General features: G+C 39.2%; 1 protein-coding gene across 1 annotated transcript in view; it reads right to left on the bottom strand.

Annotated features, from left to right (window-relative positions):
* The window catches only part of MSRB3 (methionine sulfoxide reductase B3), a 67,271-nt gene that overhangs the window by 36,081 nt on the left and 8,159 nt on the right, over positions 1-23,031 (bottom strand). The window contains exons 2-4 of the mRNA XM_026868078.1: positions 17,398-17,506; positions 15,500-15,577; positions 3,998-4,026 (exon numbers count right to left, since the gene is read on the bottom strand). Coding sequence (XP_026723879.1) covers positions 3,998-4,026; positions 15,500-15,577; positions 17,398-17,506 — 216 coding nt within the window. The remainder of the gene's footprint in view (positions 1-3,997; positions 4,027-15,499; positions 15,578-17,397; positions 17,507-23,031) is intronic.

Consider the following 23,031-nt stretch of genomic DNA (forward strand, 5'->3'; position numbering starts at 1 on the left):
GCAAACCAAGCACATAGCACCATAAGCATTTTAGAAACTACCAAAATACTAATAATTAGAACAAAACTGTTTCAGCTGTAGTTTTTGTGGTTTGCTTCATTCCCTAATAAATTTTAAGGGAAAAAAAAATATTTTTCCTACAACCTTTTTAGCTTTCAAGTACTTTTTTATTTAAAAAAATCTATTTTCAGTACCAGTGAAATTAATCATATTATGACAGGAAAGCAAAATTGTTTCATTTCGTAAGATCTTCTAACAGCATGAAGCTAACCCCATGGTCTCTAAGACAGAAATTCTGCCAGCTCTAGACTTACAAAGAATCGGCCGAGAAAAACAAGTTTCTCAGATGGAACTGCTAGTCATGATATGAAGAATGTGTGTTCCCTACAGATGTTATAGCTATTTGTATGATAAATCCTGATCATCACTATAGGAATTTTACAGCCTTCTTTTAAGTTAATGCTCAAGTTGAAATTAATCTTCTTTTGACAATGTTTGCCTAATATTTCAATGTTGAACAACATTTCCAAGCTTACATTTAGAGTGAGCCTACTGGGCACTTTTAAAGCTGTATTCCAGACTTTGTACTCGCTTCAGAAAGACTTCTTTTAATTCTTCAACACTTCACAAATATTTCTAGAAAAGACAAGTATAATAAGCATTGATAAATGCTTAACACGGGCACATCTAGACTTGCAAGTTAACTGGAATTAACATTACGTTTAATTTAGAGCACATGACAGGTTGTAGAACAGCTCCCTGGAAGAAAATATTCATTCTAGAATAAAGTTACCTCATTCCCATGTTCAATGCTTCAACTGTTTTGAGTAACATGAGATAAACAATAACAAAGCATGTTTGTTCCAGTCTGCAAGATCGTTGCTTTACTCAGGAATCACAGTCTGGGGAATTCAAAACGAAATGAGGGATATGAAAATACCTTAAGGTGTCTCCAAGGAACTGAAGGTTGCATAAATATCACTGGTGTCAAATGGCAGCAGCCCTTTTAAAATCAACACTACATTTACGCACTTCAAAGGCCTGCGTTACATAGAACATGGTGCTACACAGGACACTGCACCCCCCATACCACATAAAGATTTTTAAATGAGGATGCCTCTCTGCCATCACCAATGCATCCTTTCACTCCCTGCCTACACCCTCTTATTCACTCATAGGCAGCAGGAGGTCTAGGCTTGTTGTCTGGTTTTGGAAAGAGATGGCAAAATCTTTGGTGGGGAAACAAAAACCAGTGATGTTTTATTTGGGTGATACATGTTGACTTGATCTTAGTATTTCTTTTGCTCTCACATATAGGGATCAAAAGATAAACTCTAAGTGCTCACACTATCTGACTCTCAAGAAAAATTTCTTGGTGGAAGAACTGAGTATTGTCCTATAAAGGGAAGGCTGCTGTACTTTTCACAATGATAAGGGGTTTTGTCAGCCTTAGTGTTGCTGGCCATGAAAGGTGCTTTGAGTTTATGGAGCTTCTGTGATTTTTTTTTTCTTAAAATGCCATTTTAATTATGCGCTTAATCTTTTAACATCTAGCCTTGGTTGTTTCCTGTGCTGAAAGAGGCAGTACTGATGAGACCAAGGCATTAAACCTCAGTAATTATCAGTTCCAAGTACAGCGTTTGGGGCAAAGAATAAAATGAGACCAGGAGCCCAGGCTGGCCTGGCCAGCTGCACGCATTGGCAATCCAGGATGGATCACCAAGTGAGGAACCTTAAAACACCTTGGGGGTGGCCAGGTTCCCATGACAGGAAAGCCTGGAACTATTCCAACAAAAGCAGAAGATGAAAATGAGGCTCTTCAGAAAAAGGAGGAATAAACCTAACTAATTCCTCAGCCCCAGACCTTTCCATACTGAATCCCTGATGGTATACAAAGTACTTTGATGTTCATGCTACCTGATGATGTTGACAGCAAAAAAACGTTAATCATCTGATGCAGATAATTCTGGTGCACATCCAGAGAATATTTAGGTGCAGCAAAAAAGGTGGAGACAGAGAAGAGCTTGGGTCTTTCACTACTCATCTACATTTATATATTTTTTGTGTGGTCTCCTGTGAATGGTCTTTACTTACAAATCTTTTTGCAACCTCTGTGTGCTCTGTGTTCTTGAGGAGGCAAAACTGCATCAGGTATTCACAAGGCCAGAGCTCTGGCCTTGTGAGAATAGTGCCTAAGGAGCGCCTTCAGAAGAGCAGGGCAGGGAGAACAACTCTAGTCCTCTAGTCTCTGGGCAACCAGGCTTTCTAGCACCACTGTGCTGGAAGATAAGAGAAACTGTGCCCAAAACACAGACCCAAGCTCAAGGAAAGCAAGCCTGTGGAGTCCACACAGATGAAGAAGAGACATTTAAAAGCTCATGCTCACCCTACAGAGTGCAGTCACAGAGGCCTGGTGACACTTCCTGAGCAGGTGTTCGCCATAGCTGTGGTAGCGCCAAGCTTTTACCACTACTCTGTGGTCCTTAGGGAATACCATAGCCCCACCTCCACTGCCAAGGGGACGGGCACATAGAATGGTGCACCTAACAGGACAGCTGCTTCAAAAGGGAAGGTCAGAAAACTGTCTGTAGCTTAATTCACCAAGCAATTCAAAGTTCTGCAGAGAGCATTTTCCCCTCATCAGAAAAGTGAGACATTTGACATTCTGTCCCACAACCTAGTTTTGGTGACTTTACTAAAACAAAGGGGGCAACTGCAGACAATGTATGAAGCTATTCCCCCATGTAAAACTGTTTTGTCAAGATCCAAGAAGCAGTCTTAGCACAGAGTTCATTCAAGCAATATTTAAAGCAAGCAACCTCAAACTCATAGACTAAAATCATAATAGAAGCAAGATGACTCAAGTATACAAGATATAGGAATTGGCTTATATAAATGCTTCCTGCGGTAGATTTCACCCCCATACAGTTCCAAAGATAAAATCTAATGTTGAAAGAAAAAACAACGCAATACCTCACATTTCAAACCCAAATCATGTTGTAACTGGGATAAAAGGAAACATGCTATTTCATAAATACTCTGATTAAAATATATTGTAAAATTTGTATCATTATAAGCAATTGTAATCACTCCATTAAGCAAACCATATAGAAGACAACATTGGCCTAAATACAAAGTTCCATAATAATATCAGGTTTTCTGCGTAAAACATCTTTTTCATCTTAACAAAAAAATGTTACACTGAGTTACCTTTTCAGGCAATGGACATTTCAGCTAGTTTCAGGACAACAGTCTATTCTTAATTTACTATTGTTTAACTTTAAGGAACACCCAGGAATAGTTAATTGAATAAATAACAGTCTGGTATTAGGATCTCTGTTTTTTCCCCAACTGTTCCCTGTTTGCTGTCCTGTGTTTTTTGTCTTGTTAGATAGACATTAACCTGTTAGACTGACCTTCACTTCCCTCCCAATCCCTACAATACATTAAAATTCTTTTAAAATACAACTTGAGAGACTGCCTTTTGGTAAACCTCCTAAAGAGAGCTCTACAGACCACTCTGGCATGCATTGTGTACATGCATCTGTCACGAAAATCTGATGACAAATCATGTGTTTCTTGACAGATAGGCTGCACTGACTTCAAATTCCCAAATGTCTTTGTCCACCAGGAAGAAAAACATTCTCCTTTAAAGCAGTGATCATTCTCAAACTCCACTTCAATCCTCCATTTGCTTTAGTCTGTATTATCATTTATTTGTACTACAATTTTTCTGGATCAGTTAAAGCCTGTCACAAGATATATCTTCCTGATCATCTTTTGGTAAAATGTAAAGAGACAGGAACTAATGAAAGGAATGAAAGCAAATGTTTCACAGTAATAATGCTGTTTTCAGACGGTGAGAAATGAAGATCCTTTTTAAGACTGACCTACCCCAGTTTGTTTAAAATGAAACTGAACTTGAACTGATAAACTACTCTTTTGAGATTAAGCTGAATACTGTACATTCAGCAAAACACAGTAAATCTAAACATACCTGAATTGGAGTCAAACTTTGTTTCTGACCTGCAAAAGAAAATAAAAAGATCATAAGTTACAAGAACTGCTTTATGCCATAAAAGCCATTTGTCAGACTGATCCCCTCAAGCAAATGTCATTTTTAACAAGACTATCTACCTCCGTACATTAATATTTAATGCATTCAAGGGCATTTGAGCCCAAATGATAACTATTATCTTCAATATTTAGGGTTTTTTTTTACAATGTAGAGTTACAAAGAAGATATTTTAAAAGACAAATCACAAAATGAATGCAGAAAATAGAATATAAATTTAAAACAGGATTAAAGTATATGCTGTGAATCATGGCACACAGTTGTTTCTATGAAATAAATATTGTTTTCATTCATTTTCATTTTTGAAAAGTCATTAAGAGGATTTAATTTATTCATGAATGTTTCCAATCTATTTTTGAAGCAGATACTGTTTCATTAATGTCATATGTATTGTATCCAATGATCTGTACTTAATTGTACAACATCCTAGGAGGGTTTTGTTTGTGTGTGTCTTCAATTTACTTACTCTGCACATAGGAATAAGTGGTTTGATTTTCTTGAAAGTGGAAAGCGGGGGGTGGGAGAGAGGGAGAGAGGAAGGGAGCCAGACCTAAATTTTAACTTGTTTTAAAGTCTTTGCAAAAAGACAATGATGTGTGTATTATGCACCATTAGCTTTGGTCGTGCACTGCAGATTTTTCTCTCTCTAACAAGTAGTGTTTTCTTCTAAGGGCTTAGCACTTAGCAAATGAACCCTATAGCCTGTATATTTAATAAAAGGAAGAAAAAATTAGCCCTTGTGGGAACATCATGTTTCAGATATAGGTTAATACTTGTAAATGTAGAAGCCTTTGAAGATCTCAATTCAACTGTGGGAAAACTTAAGTTGGGTAATTACTCTCAAGATGCTGCTGATGTGCTGTCAAGCAGAATTAACCCTATGACTAGGCCTATCTACACAATCTGCTATAAAACAGCATTGTCTATATTGAGCTCTCAAACCAATTAACGGGCATGTTCCAATCAGATTTATATTGCCCACTAACAATCAGTTGTACACATGGTCATGGCTGTCACAGCAGGACACAAGGTTTGACCAGCAGGAGACCTGTTAAAGGATGTTACGTTGGCAGCAAAATGCATTTCCCCAGAAATTCTAAGGAGGAAGTATAATGTTGGATCCTTTTACATTGCATCAAGGAGGGGATGTATTTTGGGAAGTTACAGTCCTTCTATTTTCAAAAAGAAATGTCCAAAGCTCAAGAAGAAATTGAAGATTTATTTTCTTATTTTATAAGCTTCTATGTACAGGTATGTGTAGGTCTATTTTAGACATACTCTCTCTATTTTATATAATTAGCATTGTAATCCCATACCAATGATCTATGCTACAGCAAACAATTATCAAATCAATTATGATTTTAAAAATGAACACGTTCACACTATTAGTTACAGTTAAATCTGTCAGAAAGGAAACAAATACCTTCTCCCTTTCTGATCATTCTCCACCTTCCCCCAATGCTTACAATCTTTGCTGTCTTAAATATAACCCTCAGGTGGTGAAAAGATGGAAGGAAAAAAAACATAACTTCTTTTCCTAATTGATACTTAAAAAGTACCACCAAAAGCACTGAACAAAAAAAGTATGTTGCTGATGTGCCTTCATGAATACCACCACCACGGACGCCCAGGATACCAGCCCATGCTTCTGTTTGGCAGTGCATTTCCATTGGTCTTTACCCTTTGCAGGATAAAGTCTCCACCTTGTGAAAAGTGCGTAACTGGGGGGAATTCCACTGTGTTCCAGGCAAAGCCACTTAGTATTTTATTTAAAATATTCTCCTCAAGCTGCAATATGTGTCTAGACTGTTCTCTCTTGCTCACACCTCACTACCTACATAGTCAGGACGAATCTTACCCTCAGTGTCTGTTTATCTGCATATCAACTTCTTGCTGCCCAAATTCTAGATACTTGGTATTAGCTGGTCAAACAAAGACCCCAGTTCTCAGCCCGCACGGCTTGGCATGGACCTATGCACTGCAACTTGTGGCATCAACAAACTGGCCCAGGGGCCAAGATGGCAGAGACTACATGGGGACGACAGTCACAAGGGTCACTGCACACTTTAATGAGTACCAAAGCTCCAAACAGTCATAAATTACTGGACAACAGATCAGAAAATTGATATGGGGTGATAAATGAATAGCACTTCGTCTGGTAACAGCAGAAAAGCTATGAAAGAAAATGCAACATGGGAAGTAGCACTAGGAGCCATCGAGAGGAGAAGGGTCACCTACATTATGATCACCATGTCATCTTGGGAAGACGATGCAAAGTTTAGGACACAGTATTACAGAAATTGTTAGAGATCTTAGAAAGGCACAGAAAAAAAGAAAAAAATAATGAAGTGTCTTTGGTGTTGCAAGTCACAAGTAGCGGATGCGAGAGGCTGCTCTGCAAGAACACAGTCATCATGACTACTTGAACGAAGGACAAAGCTTCCAGTAACTTCACTGGAACCAGCACTTTTCCCCTAGATCTTCCAATACATATATCGTTTTCTTGAGAGCATGCTAGACGAAGGTATCAGAAACCAGTTGCACATAGGTGTTAAAAATATGCAACTAAAAATGGCCAATAAATAGAGTAATATTAAGTTCTGAAAGTACATTCCAAAGGGATGTTCTGCTACATACATAAATATTCACTCTGACTCCTTTATACTTTTAAAACTACATTAACTAGGAGGAAAAACTTCTCTGTACATCGTTTGTTACCATTGTACATACTCTGATATCCAACCTAAGCATCCTACCAGACAAGAGGCACCTTACAGAGCCAGGTACTGACCTTAAAAACTGTCTTTTATCATTTATCGTCTCAAGAGAGGAAAAAGAAAATCCATAACAGAGAACAGCTTGGGCATAGTTTCTCTACTTTCAACCCATAGGAGTTCTCTGAAAGTCAGGGAATCATTCATAAATAGCTCTGGAAAGAGGTCTATATGCATAAAGAGAGCAAGGGGGTATTAAAAAAGTGCTTTCCAACTGTGATACCACTCAAATATACACAATACATGGCAATACAAACGCCAAGTAGCTCAACTACCCACACACAATATGCAAGCAAGTAGTTAGCTAAGGACAAGGTGCCGCAATACTTTTAAAGATCTCAGACATAATTAAATCAAACACAAACAATAAAATATGACGGCCATTTTATTGTACTGCAAAGAGGTAGAGGATTTTGACCTGTTCCTCTTAAAAGACACTGTAAACCCGATGCTCAGACTGCTAAGTACTGAGAAAGAAACTGAGTAATGATAATCATCCTGTGTTCCTATAGAGTGAATTTTAAACTACTGCCTTCCAAAGTATGACTGAACTGCAATTGTTCAATGCCACAGACTATGGCATGACAAGACACACTACAGCTGAAGCTAACACAGATCTGCTATTTGATAGTGAAGTGGGCTTTTGGGAAGGAGAGGGGAAAGAGGACTTACTGCAGAACCTCTACTGTTGCTTTACAACTGTCTTTATCTTTCACCCTTATTGATGAACAGGTTTATTCAGGTTTTGCTGAAGCCCAACATTGGGAACAGCCTTTGAAAGCCCCACAGCTCTCAGAAAGCATCTGGTGAAATCTCTGCAGTTCTAATCCCTTTGTTTTATCACTGAAGGAGTCATTGACTCCTCTTGGCTTTCTCATGCCTTTGCATTAGCAGTTTATACCAGGTTGTTCCTTTGCAAGATTTTGCTTCAAGGATGCTAAACACAACATGGGTAGGGGCAGACATTCAAAATGCTACTCCTCTCTGAAAAGGACTTTAACTGAATCAAGGTCGGTTACAGTTGTAAAGGTGACAGGTACAGCTTTGGTACATCTTTATTTTCAAAGATTGTCATGGGCAGTTTGCTGAAGAGACAACAATCTAGCAGGCTCCTGATGAAATCCAAGACAACTGATGTCCTGGCCCACATGACTGAGCAGAATAAAATCATCTCTCTTTCCCATTTGCCCCCAATTGTACAGAAAGTACCAAGTTAGAATAACAGCTTTCTGGCCTACAGCACTGCTAGCAAGCTAAAGAAGGCCAGGACAGAAATGCTCAGTCATGAACATGTCCCTGGACTCTGTGCTGGCCCATACCATGCTTATGAGAACTAGTACTTTTCTAGCTAGGACCTAGACAAGCTGCACGGGAGGCTCAGGCCAGGGACCATTCCCCATAAACAGGATTAACCAGGCCACTCTGTTTCAGAGGAGAGGAATTCAGGCTAACAAACACAAGCCATGTCTTTTCACTTGCCCTTTGGGCCGGAGAAGAGGCTTTTGTTCATTTTATTTACAAGTACGGACACAGCCCTTGGAAGTGGCCACTGATCTTACTCATAAGCCCAAGCTTCAAATAACAAGGCAAGTTCCAGAAATAAAAACACAGTAGTATTCCAATGTAAAAAATAATATCTGATGTAACTATCTGGTAATTACGAGACCCGCATCATCAAGGAATTTTAGAAGCCCCTGAGCGTTAAGAAGCAAGTAGTTCCTTCGGCAGCAGAAGGAGCAAAGCTGGGCTTGCTGCTGCATTGAGGCCAGGGAACAGATCCTGTGGTGTCTAAGGAAGCAAAAGTACTCACAGGTACTTCCCAGAGCTAGACATTCATAATGCCTCTCTCTCTTCCACCCTCATGTGGATTCCTGTTATATACAATAATATATATATCATTTACAAAAATATTATCTGGTATAATCTAATAATATAGTTGAACTCTTGTTCCAGTCTCCCCTCAGAGAGGATTTGAATGTGATTTCTCTTCCGATTTCATGAAAATTTTAAGAACTTAATATCTTTGAGGTTTAAGAGCTACTCCCTTGCCAAATTTGGCTGAAATTGTCAAGTAGATTAAATGATACAGTTTTATTATTAGGAAAGGATGGACACACAGACAGCACAATGCTGTAAGACTTAGTTCCTTAGGAAGCCTCGTTAAAGATGTATTTTTTATCTCGCTTTCCTAGACTATAGAAAAAAGATTGATTCACCATTGATGGATGCTGTGACAATTTCAGTTGTGCATATTGATGAAAAGCCAAATTGAAAAAGAGCATTTTAACATCATCTTAGTCAATGAATAGTCTCTGCGTGAGTTCTCTACAGAGTTTATTTTAATGTGAGAGTTATAAACAGGTAAATATAGAAATCTACAGCTTCTGCAGTCATAATCCATAACAATCCACCCTACCTGATTTTTACTTCAGGTACATACCTACACATAGTAAGGTATAAGGTAGGTTAAGACGAGCTGAAAATTATTTCTTCCAAGCAGGGTGACTGATGAAACAGTCAATATGAAGCAGCGTGAATTTCAAACAGGGGAAATCACATATCAGACTTAAAAGTTTTCAAAGAATCCACTGAAATTTTAACAGTGAAAATATCAATAAAATTCATAGTAAAATCAGTGGAAGTTATCTATACATATCTCTAGGATTATGTAAATCTTCACATTTATTTCCTCTTATTTCTAAGTACCTTCAACAAGGATTTGCAATTCAGCTGTGCTCAGCAATAATTAAAAGAATTTCACAGGCTTGTCTCAATGAGACATTGCAATATTTAAAATATTACATTTCAAGACTTCTTTTCCTTCTTTTCTGCATCCTAACACATTTCTCCTGGGAAGCCTACACCAATATTTGCCTTTTGTAAAGGATACTTGTTGAATGTCCTCTACCTCCTTATATTCCCTCATATTACCTCCCTCATATTCCTGCACTTGTTTTCACTGCTGGAGACAGTATTGCCTGGAGAACACAAGCAAAAGGAAATCTCAGGTTCGCTGTTGTACTGGCTTGTAGCTGGCAGTCTCATATGACCTGCTCCTTGCACAGTCAGTGATCTTAGCTTGCAGTAAATCGACAGTGCCTTACTACATTTGTGGGCAGCAACCAGCTCACTACAATAGAGCTGATCTATTGAAAAAAACAAGACCATGTGGCTTGTGGATCAAGGAAAAAAATGAGATTAAGTGATTTTTGTTTTCCAAACTCGTTCTTGCTTTCCTAATCCTTAACATAAAAATATTTCCAGACTTCATTGCTTACATGAGGGTAGTGAAATGAACGTTCAGCACCAGCCAAGCAGCTGCCAGTTAGAGGATATTAAAAACCACCCATGAGTCGGCAAGGAGTACAGAATCATTTGCTATGACTGCAGCTCCTCTATGCCACACGCACCAAGCATCCAGTGAAAAGAGCCTTTCCCCAAGAGCTACCCAGCAGCTGCACCCAAGGGCAGAATTGTACTGTTCTGGCTCCAAGGGGCACAAAGTCCTGCTCCACACCACCGCAGAATTAGTTATCACCAGGTCAAGCTTCAGCAATGGGCTCATGCTACAGCTGTGATAAAATGAACACAGATTAGCATGTTTTCAGCATTCAGGTAGGATCTGATGTGGATTCAGCATTCAGGTAGGTTCAGATGTGGATGATGCCATGAGCTGTATTCACAAAGCAATTTTACAGTGGGGACTGCAGTAAAGACAGCATTCATACTGATGGTCATCCTCAGAGGTGGATTAAACCTCTGGATTCTAGGTGCCTCTGAGGAAGACAAACACTCTGCTATCTTGACTTTTGCTGAGATCATTAGGAGGGTGTAACAACTTGTCATCCAGCAATGATATGGCAGACTCAAAACAATGGTTGATTTCAACCAAAAAATGATGGAGCAAGAAGAAAACAATGCTTGATAACTACTTAGTTTTAACTCCATCAGTCTTTTCTAGGGGACAGTCACAAAAAATTGCAGAAACTCTTGCAAAAGTTTTAAGATCCTCAAGAAAGCTTCTCAGAGCTACACAAAACCTAGAAAAAAATCTGGATTTGGATGAGAACTGTTTGGTAATACTGCCTGCTGACTGACTGAGACAGCAGTGTGCCCAGGTGACCAAGAATGCAGATAGCATCCTGGCTTGCATCTGAAATCATGTGGCCAGCAGGACCAGGGAAGTGATCATCCCCCTGTACACAACACTGGTGAGGCCGCACCTCCAACACTGTGTTGTAGGACTCTTAACTACAGGAAAGATATTGAGATGCTGGAGCTTGTCCAAAGAAGGGCAATGAAGCTGGTGAAGTCTTATGAGGAGCATCTGAGGGGACTGGGGTTGTTTAGCTTGGAGAAAAGGAGGCTCAGGAGAGACCTTATCGCGCTCTAAAACTACCTGAATGGAGGTTGTAGTGAAGTGGGTGTCAGTCTCTTCTCCTAAGTAACAAGTGATAGGGACAAGAGGAAATGGCCTCAAGTTGCAGCAGGAGAGGTTTAGGTTGGATATTAGGAAAAATTTATTCACCAAAAGGGTTGTCAAACACTGGAAGAGGCTGCCCAGGGAAGTGGTTGAGTCATCATTCCTGTAAGTATTTAAAAGACATGTAGATGTGGCGCTTAGGGACATGGTTTAGTGGTGGACTTGGCAGGGCTAGCTTAACAGTTGAACTCAGTGGTCTTAAAGGTCTTTTCCAACCTAAATGATTCTAAGATTCCTACACTGGCAAGAGCCAACTTACTCCAAACAAATGTTATTAAACAGAAGCTGCTGGTTTTGACAAAGTTTTGTGAGGAAACCAAGTCAGTCAGGGTGGATGAAGTTGCTCAAGTAGTTCTATTAGATGTTATCAGAGATGCCACAGCAGTTGTGTCATATGGCCTCTCCTAGCCAGATAGACAGTGCTAATTTGTCATTTGGCCGGCTCAAAGGATATAAAGATTATTAAGAAAGTTTAAAGACCATTAATTAAGCACTCAGCATTGAGGCAAGGAAATTCCTTGTATAGCTCTAGCCTGGTGACTGAAATCCTCCCTTGTGTTGGGAAGACAAGAGTGGTACAATGTTAATGGCACTGCAGTATTGCCCAGCCATGCTTTGCTTTTCTCACAATTTGCTTTCGGATGTCTGAGAGATGTTGAGAAGACCTGACATGGTTCAACAAAAATCAAACGAAAACATGACATGAATAAGGGTGTTGCTATTTCTCCTAGTGCATGTTCAGAAGAGCCAACACCATTACCAAGAATTCCTTCCAGGAAGCAATAAAGGCAGCAGTGGGTGATTTATGAAGACTTGGCGATTCATTCCTTGGCCCTAAAAACTGGAAACTGACACAACAATAATATTTCTTTTTTTAAAAGGAAATCATTCTCCCAGGCTTCCCAGTTCCCATCTATACCACATCTTTTTCACACAGTCCTGCATATGGTAAAGGACATGACCGTGGTTTATTAAATATGGAATAGCTCCTCTCCTATGGCAATAGCAAGAGCCGTGGATTTCACTCAGGTCCATTGTAACCTTCTCTTGCCATGTGTACAAGAAAATGACTTGAAAAATTATAAAGTAGGTGCAATCTTGAAAATACACCTGGCCCTTCAAAAACACCGAGCATTTGAGTGCCGTAGGTGGCTCTGTGAACCGATACAGAAACAAACAACTTTGCCACAAAGGCTGTCCAGCCGTGATAAACATAGCTTACAAAAAATTAACACAAGCAGGTATAGTTGATAAGCATGAGGGTTTTTTTCTTTGGCTTATTAGTTCTCTATCATCAGATCAATGTGCTGCATCAGGACACACTCCAGCTACATCAGTTCCAGTGAAGGGAAAGTCATGAAAAAATGCCCGGGGGGAGCAGGCCTGCTTCTTTTAGCATAAGCCTGCAGCTAGATTGGAGTAACTGTAACATAAAACCACATAAGGGCTGGCTTGCAGAAAAGGAGATCCTTGAGATTACTTTATTGTCTCTCTCATTTATTGCTTTCTTTAGGCAGCTGTACTGGGATGTAAGAGACTGGTGTGAAAGTTTAGAGATGGAATAATTAGATTCAATGGCATGATTATGGATTTTGTGTGGGGCACCTTTGATTGCAGAAAAAGTTAAAGCATGTTCTTCATAAAGCTTGGGAGGTTTCTCATAACAGTAGTGCAAATAGGTAGATGAAGAGATGTTAAATTCCTAATTGTTTCTTTTATCTTTCCTGTGACAGAGACAGAGTTCTGTTTTAAAGACATACCAAAAAGCAGGTCTTTCATCTGGAGTGTAAAATTCATGTGTTCCCTGACCTCGTGTGTCACATGGTAATGAAACAACGTAAATCAGAAATGTTAAAAGTTGAAGTTTGTTAATATTATTGCTGAAGCTCCAGTCTCTTTCCTGGTTAAATTGACAAGTCCATAGTCCAAATATATATATTTACAGATTACAACGACACGAAAAAAAAAAAAATGAATGGACACCCAATGAGAAGCAAATGGAACTGCAAGTTTCAGATGACTATCTGGAAATTAATAAACCCCACGACAAACGCCACCACAAAAACAACTTACATTTTAAATGGGGCAATAGATTTCCTTTGTATCTTACTACCACCTTATTCTTAAGAAAATACTTTGGTGATTTACACTCTGTGGGGAAAATTTAGTAACTAGTATACATTTTGCATTCTCTTATCTATGTTTCCTTACTTTTTTAGTTGTCTGGGCTGAAGCAGTCACCAAGATACAGGAATGTATCTTCCCTAGTTGAGGAAGACATTATATACTGATATTTTGGGGTCAGTAAACAAAAGAAGATAGACCCCTATCAGCCTCTTCATTTGTTCCCAACCTTGCCAGCCACCTCAGAACTGGCTGAATTGGATGTAGACCAGAGGTGACAAGAGCTCACAAAACAACACAAAGACTTTGGGGAGATTGGACTAAGGCCAGTCCAGCCCTGGGACACAATCAGCAAGGGGTTTTTCGGATACCCACTGGCCTGGGATTTATTAAAAATAAAACCCAATCTCTCTCTTTCCCTCTCTCTCCTCCCATAAAATCCATGGGGAGTCTCAAAGAGAATCTGAAAACAGGGACATTTCCATATAGCTCATTTCACACAGAGAAATCCAACTCATTAACTCAAAAAAGTCAAGACTACGCCAAAGCATACTGTACACTTGAGATAATCACAGGTAAGTCTCATATTGCAGTTTTTTCCCATATTAAATGGATTGTGAAAGCAACTGGAAACTAGTTCACGTTCATTTATGTGAACTACTGCTGTCCAAATCTCACCCCGCAAAAACCTTACACTTTCTCCAGCAGACGACAGAAAGGAAGCCAGTCTTGAAGGTAGAAGGTGAAATCCTGGCTCCATTGTATTAATTTGCCAAATCTGAATTGACTTCAACAGAGCCAGGATTTCCTCCATAAAGATTTAGCTATAGTAAGCAGGGGAATGTCTAAATGGCAGAGTAGAAAACCAGGTTATGGAGACTTTAGATCCCCACTTTGAACCCCCAAGCCAAGCACCACAGTAACACATGACATGAGAATATTGCCTTGGCTGAGTTCGTAACGATCAGTTTTCCAACTCAAAAGATTCACATTATTACTGAAATTTCTGCAGGTAATCCTCCTACCAGAGGAATCAAACATAACAGAGATGAAGTGCTTCTTTCATCTTTACAGATGGCCTCTTGAGAACAACTATCACTGCCACATCTGGTGATTCTGGAGCTACGTCAATTTTATTTTCCTTTGTAACCTATTACTGACTCGATTTTCTCTATTAGTGCTATCCTGACCATCCTGCTTCACGCTGCTGTAAAGGTACCTCTTCTAGTGACAGGGACTGAGTCAGTGCGAACTGAGGGGAAAAAACAAGCAAAACCATGAAATTGTTCGTCAGAATGAACACAGCCAAAAATAAGAAAGAACATTCAAACAACAACTGTATTCGTGCAGAACAATGTAGCGATTGAGAGAATTCAATCAACACTGCTTCTAGCACCAAATTTAGGGCATAATTCCCTCAGTACTTCTAAAGAGCATTATTCATACAAGACACAAAAGTTATCGATTATTTCCTAATCCTTGCTTTCAGTTCCTAAAGCAGTTTTCCATGTGTGCCAACTGGGATGGATGAAAATTCAGTAAGTAATACAATTTTCCTGGGTTTTCTTTTTCCTGACTGCTTGAATATTTAAAAAAGCATCTACTTTTTTCTCCATTTTCAGATACAATGCTGTAGCATGGATGCAGCATTGCCACCCAGGATCCAGATTGTAAATCTACCTGTGAGTAATGCTAACAGCCAAAACTCAGTATCTATCAGCGCAGTGAAAGACTGTGTTACAATTACTCAGCATGGCTGCATATGGAAAAAAAACCCACCAAACTACATTTTTTCTGTCAAATAACCTATTTTATGTGAATATCTTACTATCGTATTTATTTAATATTTTTTTACCATTACCATAAGACTAATTTTATTATAGCATTATTCTTTACATTGCTTCTCTTGTATCCCTTATCAATTTGAATGACTTAAATGATCTTATAAAATTATCTAAGTACTGGAATATACACAAGATTACACAGGAACACAGCACATAAACTAAGAGACAGAAATCTCAAAACTGTATTAAGCATACTCACTTGAATAAAGGAGTCCCACAAACAACACATTTGTATATTCCTTGAGCTTTATGATGTGTGTACTCCCCCTCAAAGGCACTGGGAAAACAACAACACTACATTTTAAAAATAAATAAAGGAATTTGGGGCGCTTTTAATTATTAAATTAGCTAAGACTTTAGAAAAATTTTACAGAAAAAAACCCCACGATTTAAAAGTTGGCAGTTGTTTTTTATTAAAGGCAGCAAATAAAGCAGGCACAGGAAAAGGGGAATGTCCTCATTAGTGTGCCTCAGGTGTTACGTATCATGCAAGAGGAAGCAAATTGTCCCACAGTTCAAAGGACAGAACAACAACAAAAAGGGAAAAACTGGAATCTGGAAAAACTGGAATCTTCTCCTAAAGTTTTTGCAAACACATTGTTTGACATGTAGCTCAACCTGACGCACTTCTCTACGTCTGTCTTTGGGAAATGTGTCAGTGGTGGGCTCAGCTGCTAAGGTGGAGGTGTGAAGCTTGGGTGCCTGCCACCTGGGACCTGTGAAGCCATGCTGCTGGGTCAGGCCGCGATGGGCTGCCGGGGCGACAGAGGCATTGTAGCTGAAAATGAAATAATTGGTCCACAATTTCAAGCTGTGTGCGCCTTATATTTTTAGCTGAAAAGCAATATTACAGCTTTAAGGGAGTATTTTTCTAAGTTAACAATCTAAAAGGCTACGAGGTCATTCATCTAATACGAATCAGCTGCGCTAGCCCAACAAAAAGCCTATGTGCTCAGCAGCTTGTTTTTATTATCCTTTCACCCTTTTTATGAGGTCCAATTTTTTTTTATAAACAGGATTTTTAAGAATGACCTAATCTCCGATTGTTTGTGAGCATTAAATCATGTTGTTGGTCCCATACACAAGAGCGAGGAGGGCCAGGGGGAGGCAGGCCTCCCAGCAGAGGCCAACGTCCACCATGGACGAAGGGGGCTGGGGCAGAGAGGGGGATCATCCCCACAGCCTCCCCTCAGCAAATTCAGCCACCGGTACGTGCTGTCAGGAAGAGTGCTGATGATTAACTGGGACCCCACGTGCAGTGGAGAGCCCTTTCAGGTCATGAATGAAAACAAGCAGTTACATCATTAGTATGTTTGGAGCAGAGGTAAAGCCAGGGCCTTATGCCAAACTCAGTGGTATAAATTAGACAACAAAAAGTGGCTAGGCCTTGGCAAGTTACCTTCATGCTGGAATCAGCTGAGAGAGAGACTTTATTCAATAAAAACAATCTTGGAAGCAAGTCCTTTTTTTTTTTTCCCTCCAGGACTCGGAGCTGGCTTCCAGTGACTAAAGCCATGTGAGGGCAGTTATTGAAAATTTTTGACATTCCAACCACAAATGAGCCAATAAATACCTTCTCCACATGTGCTTCAAAAAGAAATTGGAGTGGGGTGGAAAAGAACTAAATTATGCTACCTTCTTTCTGCAGCCAAAACGTCTATACTTACAATGGCCACCTTCAAAACTCCAGCCTCCTGGCACAGGGCCATTTCCCTCGTGGTTCTGCTTACTGCGATGTCTTCCAAAAAAAGTGTACCTAAACTGCTATTACTTCCACACATTTTGTAGTAAACTAAAACCAGACTCTAAACATGAGCCCCATGACTTTATAAGACATGCAGCGTTCATTAAAAGGAAAAAGTCACACAAGACCCCTGGCTTTGGCCCCCATGCTACAGATGGTTGTCTTTGCAGTGGTGTTAATTTGTAGGGGTTAGTAAACAAGTGCAGAAATCCTGGGGAAAAAAAAAAAAACAAACAAAACAACAAAAAACCCCACAACTTGGCGGCGAAGGCGAGGAAGCATCAAGTAAGAAGAGGGGGAGAAAAGAAAGATGCCTGCATTTTGAGGACTGCATTTCCTTCGTCCTGCCTTACCTTTCAGTCCCCTTCTCCTGAGTGACATGATACTGCAAGGGTGTCAGCCGCTTCCTCAGCTCCTCCTGGGAAAAGACCACCTTACAGTCCTTTTTATCCCTACATGACCCTGCAAAGGGAGAGGATATGGGAGAAGGAGCCTTTTTAGCTTAAATCCTGAATAATTGCTTTGGCAGACGGCCACAGCATAGCTTCTGCATTCACTTGTCAATGACCAGACTGGTCCCTAATGCACGAAGAATGGCTCAGCTGAACTGCAGCTGATTATTTCTTCAAATCCAAGTTTAAAAAAGAATTTTGCTTGAGAGCCAGGTGATTCCACTGGAGCAGTGACAATGTGCTACAGCCAAAGCCCTTCGGTGTGTTATACACTAGACTGTTGCACACACAATCATTCACAAGAAAGTAACATTTTTCCCACCGTTAAAGAAAAAAAAAAAAAAAAAGCTAAAAAACCCAACTATAGCTGAAACACTGTTTACAAGACATCTATATTGGAGACTCACGGTAATGGGCATATGATGTTCAGCCACAACATCCAACAATTTCACTACCCTTTAAAGTAGCTGAAAAACAATTCTAAATCTTCAGAATTGTAGAAAGGTTAATTTAACTTCTAATTTGTATCCTCATCCTTTTACTTTATAACATCAACTGTTGTATTTTTTCCACGGTTGAAGCACTAGAATAGGAGCCCTGAGGAGCAAGTAAATTTTTTATGCACAAAGCTGTACAAGGTTCAACAATAAACTTGTCATAAAAATCAGGTTTGCTATTGAAAGTACCCTCCTTTGAAAATCTTGTCTTATGCTTTGCTTACTTCACACAGAAAATCCAAGGAGTACATAAGGATTACTGTAAAAAAACATTTGTGTAGCGCAAAAATTCACATCACATCAGGAAAGAAAAAATAACAATAAGGTTGCTTTTGAGAATGAAAACTCCCAAAGTAGTAAGAGAAATTGCCAAATATTCAAGTAACTTTGATAATTACTCACAAAAATTACCTGCTAAATACAGCAGGGAAAAAGCACTCTAACTAAAATAAGGTACAATTAGAAATAAACAGTCCCGACAAAAATATTTTTTGCTAGAAATGTATATGCACTCATAAAAAGAGCAATTGTGTTCCGAAAGTAGAAGGAACAGAGCTACCCATCTGTATGTCATTTAGTACAGGAGAGGCAATGGCAGGTTTAAATTACATGGTATTGGATTGCAATTTCCTAACATTGGATGCTTTTCTGCTTTTTTACCTTGAGTCATTACTAAGGAGTGTTCATAAAAAGTAGCTTAAAGCACAGATGCTTGCAAATCATTTAAGAAAAGATGTTTCTTTCTTCCTCCCCCTCTTCTTTTCTCATTTTTTTAATGTGTGGGGGTGGGTGAATAGGGGAGAGAGAAAAAGAATAATGCTGTTGGTCACTACCGAGTAACCCTAGGAAGTATTTTCAGGGAAAAAAAAAAAAAGTAAAATTGAAAACATCTGATTGAAGTAAATAGTGCAAACATAAAAAGCTTTACTAGTGAAAGAAAGGTATTGAAAACCGACTTTATTTCATAGATTAGAAATTACTTTTGATCTAAACATTCTTAAAAACAGATTGTTTTCCACTCTGAGCCATCTCATTAGCTGTGCTGCAGAGCCTTCGTTTTAATGGCAAGCTTTGAAAGAGCACTGCTGTATGCCTTTGTTAGCTTCAATCTTATTTGGGAGAGGGATAAAGATTTCATTCCAGGTCTCTTTGTTTGTCTTTCAAGAACCACTAAAGCAGTATTCACACAAATTTTGCAGGAATGTGCCCTGTGCCATAGCTTACAAATTATTTGGTTTTGGTGCACTTAAAGGTCACCTTCCAAATTAGCAAAATTTTCCTACATCCTGGCTTTTCAACCTTAAATGTAAATATTGTTTCCTAACTGTAAGTGAGGTTTGTTCTTTACAACGTTTGGTTGCTTATTTAAAGATGTCAAATGTTGGAGGTTTTTATTCTCTGAACATGCAGAGCTCTAGGACTAATAAGTCTTTCAAAGTACAGCTAACAGGGAAAGGAAGCATATGCATTTATATAAATAGCTATTGTTACGTTGCATTACACAGCTCAGAAAGAAACTGTTTGAGAGACAGTCTTTCATCTATAATTTCAGTACTAAAAAGTAGTCTAGAGAGCAGCAAAGAATCTTACAAAGCAACACCTATTCACTTTTAAAAATATCTACCAATTATTTTTTAAAAGAATTCTATTTGCTCTTTAGATGTTGCAAAAAAGCAAACTAAGCGTTAGCAAACTAAAACTTCATTTTGAAAAAAGTCAGAGCTAATGAAGAATGGTCAGTATGCCCTCTTTCCTCTCCTTTAATAATTTTTCGACTATTTTAGAAATTCAGTGTTGTTCAGTCAATGGGCTAACTATAAGCACAAGAACATTTCTATATGCCACTTGATCTATGACATAGATCAGAAGTAGGAAGCGTGTTATAAAAAAAATTTTCCCCATTGTTTTGAATAATCAACTGTGTTTTACAATACAGACAAGTATTTATGTCTACAGGGGTATTATTCAAACTGGACTGGGGTAAACTGCAACCTACTCCAACAAAGGACTCTCCAGGTTTGTAATTTAATGGAGTATACATCAGCAAAAAGCTAAAGTTGCACTACAAATCATAAATCTTTTGATCCAGCCCTCTGCATTCGAGAACAGCCCTATTCAATTAATCGCACTTATTATCTAACTGCTAGCAACAATAACAAAAAAAAAGCTCAGTAAATTGACTCCACTATTTCCATATTGCCAAAGAGCCAAGGGAGTGAATAAAGCAAGGCTCACCCCTTACTGCAAAGGATGTAAAGATATGTTACCTGAAACAGGGGTAGCCTACAAGCCTCAATAAAATGCAATGAAACCTAAAAATTACTGGATGAGATTCTAGGAATACAGTCCTTTGCTTAGGAAAACAAATTACAGGCAAGAGGGACAAAAGTACTCAACTTGTAGTACAACAGTGGCTACTTCCATTTTTTTCAACTGTTTCTTTACAGCATATAGATGTCTCCTACATTCGAGCTAACTGTCTGTGGGAGGGGACAACATAAAGCTACACAAATACATGCCAAATATGACAGAAACTGCCACTAGCAGTGCAGCTGTTATCAAATTTGTTGTTAAAGCAGAGAATAAAGGTACAGGCTGACCATCTTCATCAGCCTGGTTCCCCAAAGAAGGGACCAGGTACAGGCTGTGGAAGGGGTTCCCATACAGGCAACAAACTTCTTCAGCAACTCAGGCATAATGGCAGGCCCGTTTGCAAATTATACAGTTCAAGGCAGAGGAGAAAAAAGGTCATCCGTTTTACAAATAGCATGGCATCAGTGTGGTTACATTAAAGGTGAGACTAAATTAGATACACTGTGACAATAACAGAGTCTGGATTCACTGGATCTGTAATGGGTCTCTGGACTGGATCTCTCTTGCTCTTTGGAGGTGATGCTCTCAGCAATGACTTTCAGAAGAGCCCAGTACAGCTGTGTTCCTAACTCCTGTAAGATCCCGCTGTTAGGAGAAGTGAACACTGGCGTAGAAGGGCAGACAAAATTCCCTTTACATTCCACTTCAGGATCAGAGGCCAGATTAAATCACTCTAATCAGTGCTCCTCGGTGCCTTCGCTGAGGTTGACGATCTTTAGAAGAGCAGTTGTGCAGGCAACTGTTCCACAAACAGGCACCAGCATTTCTACTTGAGGCCACTGGCCTTCAGCCTTTTGCCAAGAGTTACAGCAGTGCTAAAAGCTGTTAAGATCCTGGAGCAGGATGGAAGGCTTTGTGAAGAAAAGGTCAGGCTCACAAATCTTAATGCATAAACATTAAAAAAAAGCTGAGGAAAGGGAAACAAACACCAATAGTAAACCCTTCTGGAGCCTCTGTGGCATTCCTGTGCTTAGGAATGGATTTTCTGAAAAGCAATGCAATGCACATTACCATTTACTATTCACCTGCAAACTACAGGCATTTCAGAATTCAGCTCCGGAGTCCTCCTCTGTACGAATGAACTGAACAGAAGTAACAGAACAGAAAGTATTTTCTGGGTGTTGACCTGATAATGAAGACATTAAGCATCTCACCTCGGATATAAATTCCTATTTTAATTCACCTTTTCAAATCTGTGGTTCATAATGCAGGCTTGTGCCATTTCATTCCATATAAGCAATCACAAGAAAACTAGTAACAAGGTATGTCCAGACAGACAGACACAATTTAGCAGACCATTACTCCTCACCACTCAGCCCTGCGCCAGCTCCCAGCGTGCTGGAGGGTGGCGATTAGTGATTAGTGTCTGTCATGCCCTGAAAAACGGTGGCATTTTGTCTGTTGGCTTTCCTTCTTCAAATAGTCTTTTGAAATGTTCTAACGATTTTCTCTTACGTTTTGTTGCTTCCTATCACTGAAATTAACATTTCAATTGAGCGGAAGACACAGCACACATTTTCCCCCTTCTACATATGCTTCTGTTCCACTAGCATTAATGGACATTACAGTCATGCACTGAGCACACACCATTAAGACTTCCTGAATTAAATACAGCAAGATCAAATGTTCCAGCAGAGCACAGCCATACAATAAATAGGGCTTCTAGTTTTCAGTACTACTTTTAATATAACCAAGCATTTTTTTAGGGGCCTTCTAGCATATTTTGTTATTCATATACCACCCCAGACCCAATCCTGCAATGTGGCCTGTGTGGGCAGACCCTTGGGAATATGCATAGCTCCAGCAACTACATAAGGGTCTATGAATGCACATCAGATTACAGGATTTGGCTCTAAGTATACATCTCAGCTTCCCAAAGCCTGTCCCCTCATGAGTGGGTCTCATAGTCATCAGTGGTAAATTATCTTGAACTGACATTAAGAGGAATCCTGCAAGGTTAAGAAATATTTGTGTACCTTTCTTTTAATAAAATATCCCTATATATGCTATCACTAACACACAGTATTATTAAAAGTGGAATTCTCATTTTTATTATTGCAAGTATAATTTACACAGTTTATGCTTCCTGTTTACAGTTTTGCCTCTCTCTCTGCTTAGGAAAAGGAAAACGCACAACTCGCACTTCTGTTTGTCTGTTCTCTGCAGCCTCCAGTCTGCAGCCTTGGGAGAATGCCACAGAGTCTTTTCACTACAAACAAGCCAGGAACTGCTCATCTAGTTTAAAAAAGAACAACTCTTGAAAATGCAAATCGGTGCAAACAGTTCTATTGTTTTGTAAATTAATCTCATCACAAGCCATTTTAAATTACCTAAGCATGCTGCTGACTAGGATAGATGCTACAGAAAAACTCTGAAATGTTGGGAGGTCATGTTTAAGTAAAATCCAATCTTCACCATTAAAACCCCCTGTAAATGTTTTACACATTGAAAAGCAGATCTGTGTTTCTTCTCTGAGGGATGCCTCCTTTGCTTTCTTGATTTAGGTAGCTAACTCCCACCTGCTGTTGAAATACCATTTGCAGTTTCATGCAAACATTAGGAGTAATGGTGCGAAGATCATTTCCACTATATTGTGTGTTGAAAATCCAAAAGTCAGGTACCAGGACAAGTTACAATTTTGGGTCAAATGCCAGGTTGTATCTGA

The sequence above is a fragment of the Athene cunicularia genome, assembly GCF_003259725.1.
Source record: "Athene cunicularia isolate RWA chromosome 1 unlocalized genomic scaffold, athCun1 chr1_part2, whole genome shotgun sequence".
In the NCBI taxonomy this organism is placed as follows: domain Eukaryota; kingdom Metazoa; phylum Chordata; class Aves; order Strigiformes; family Strigidae; genus Athene; species Athene cunicularia.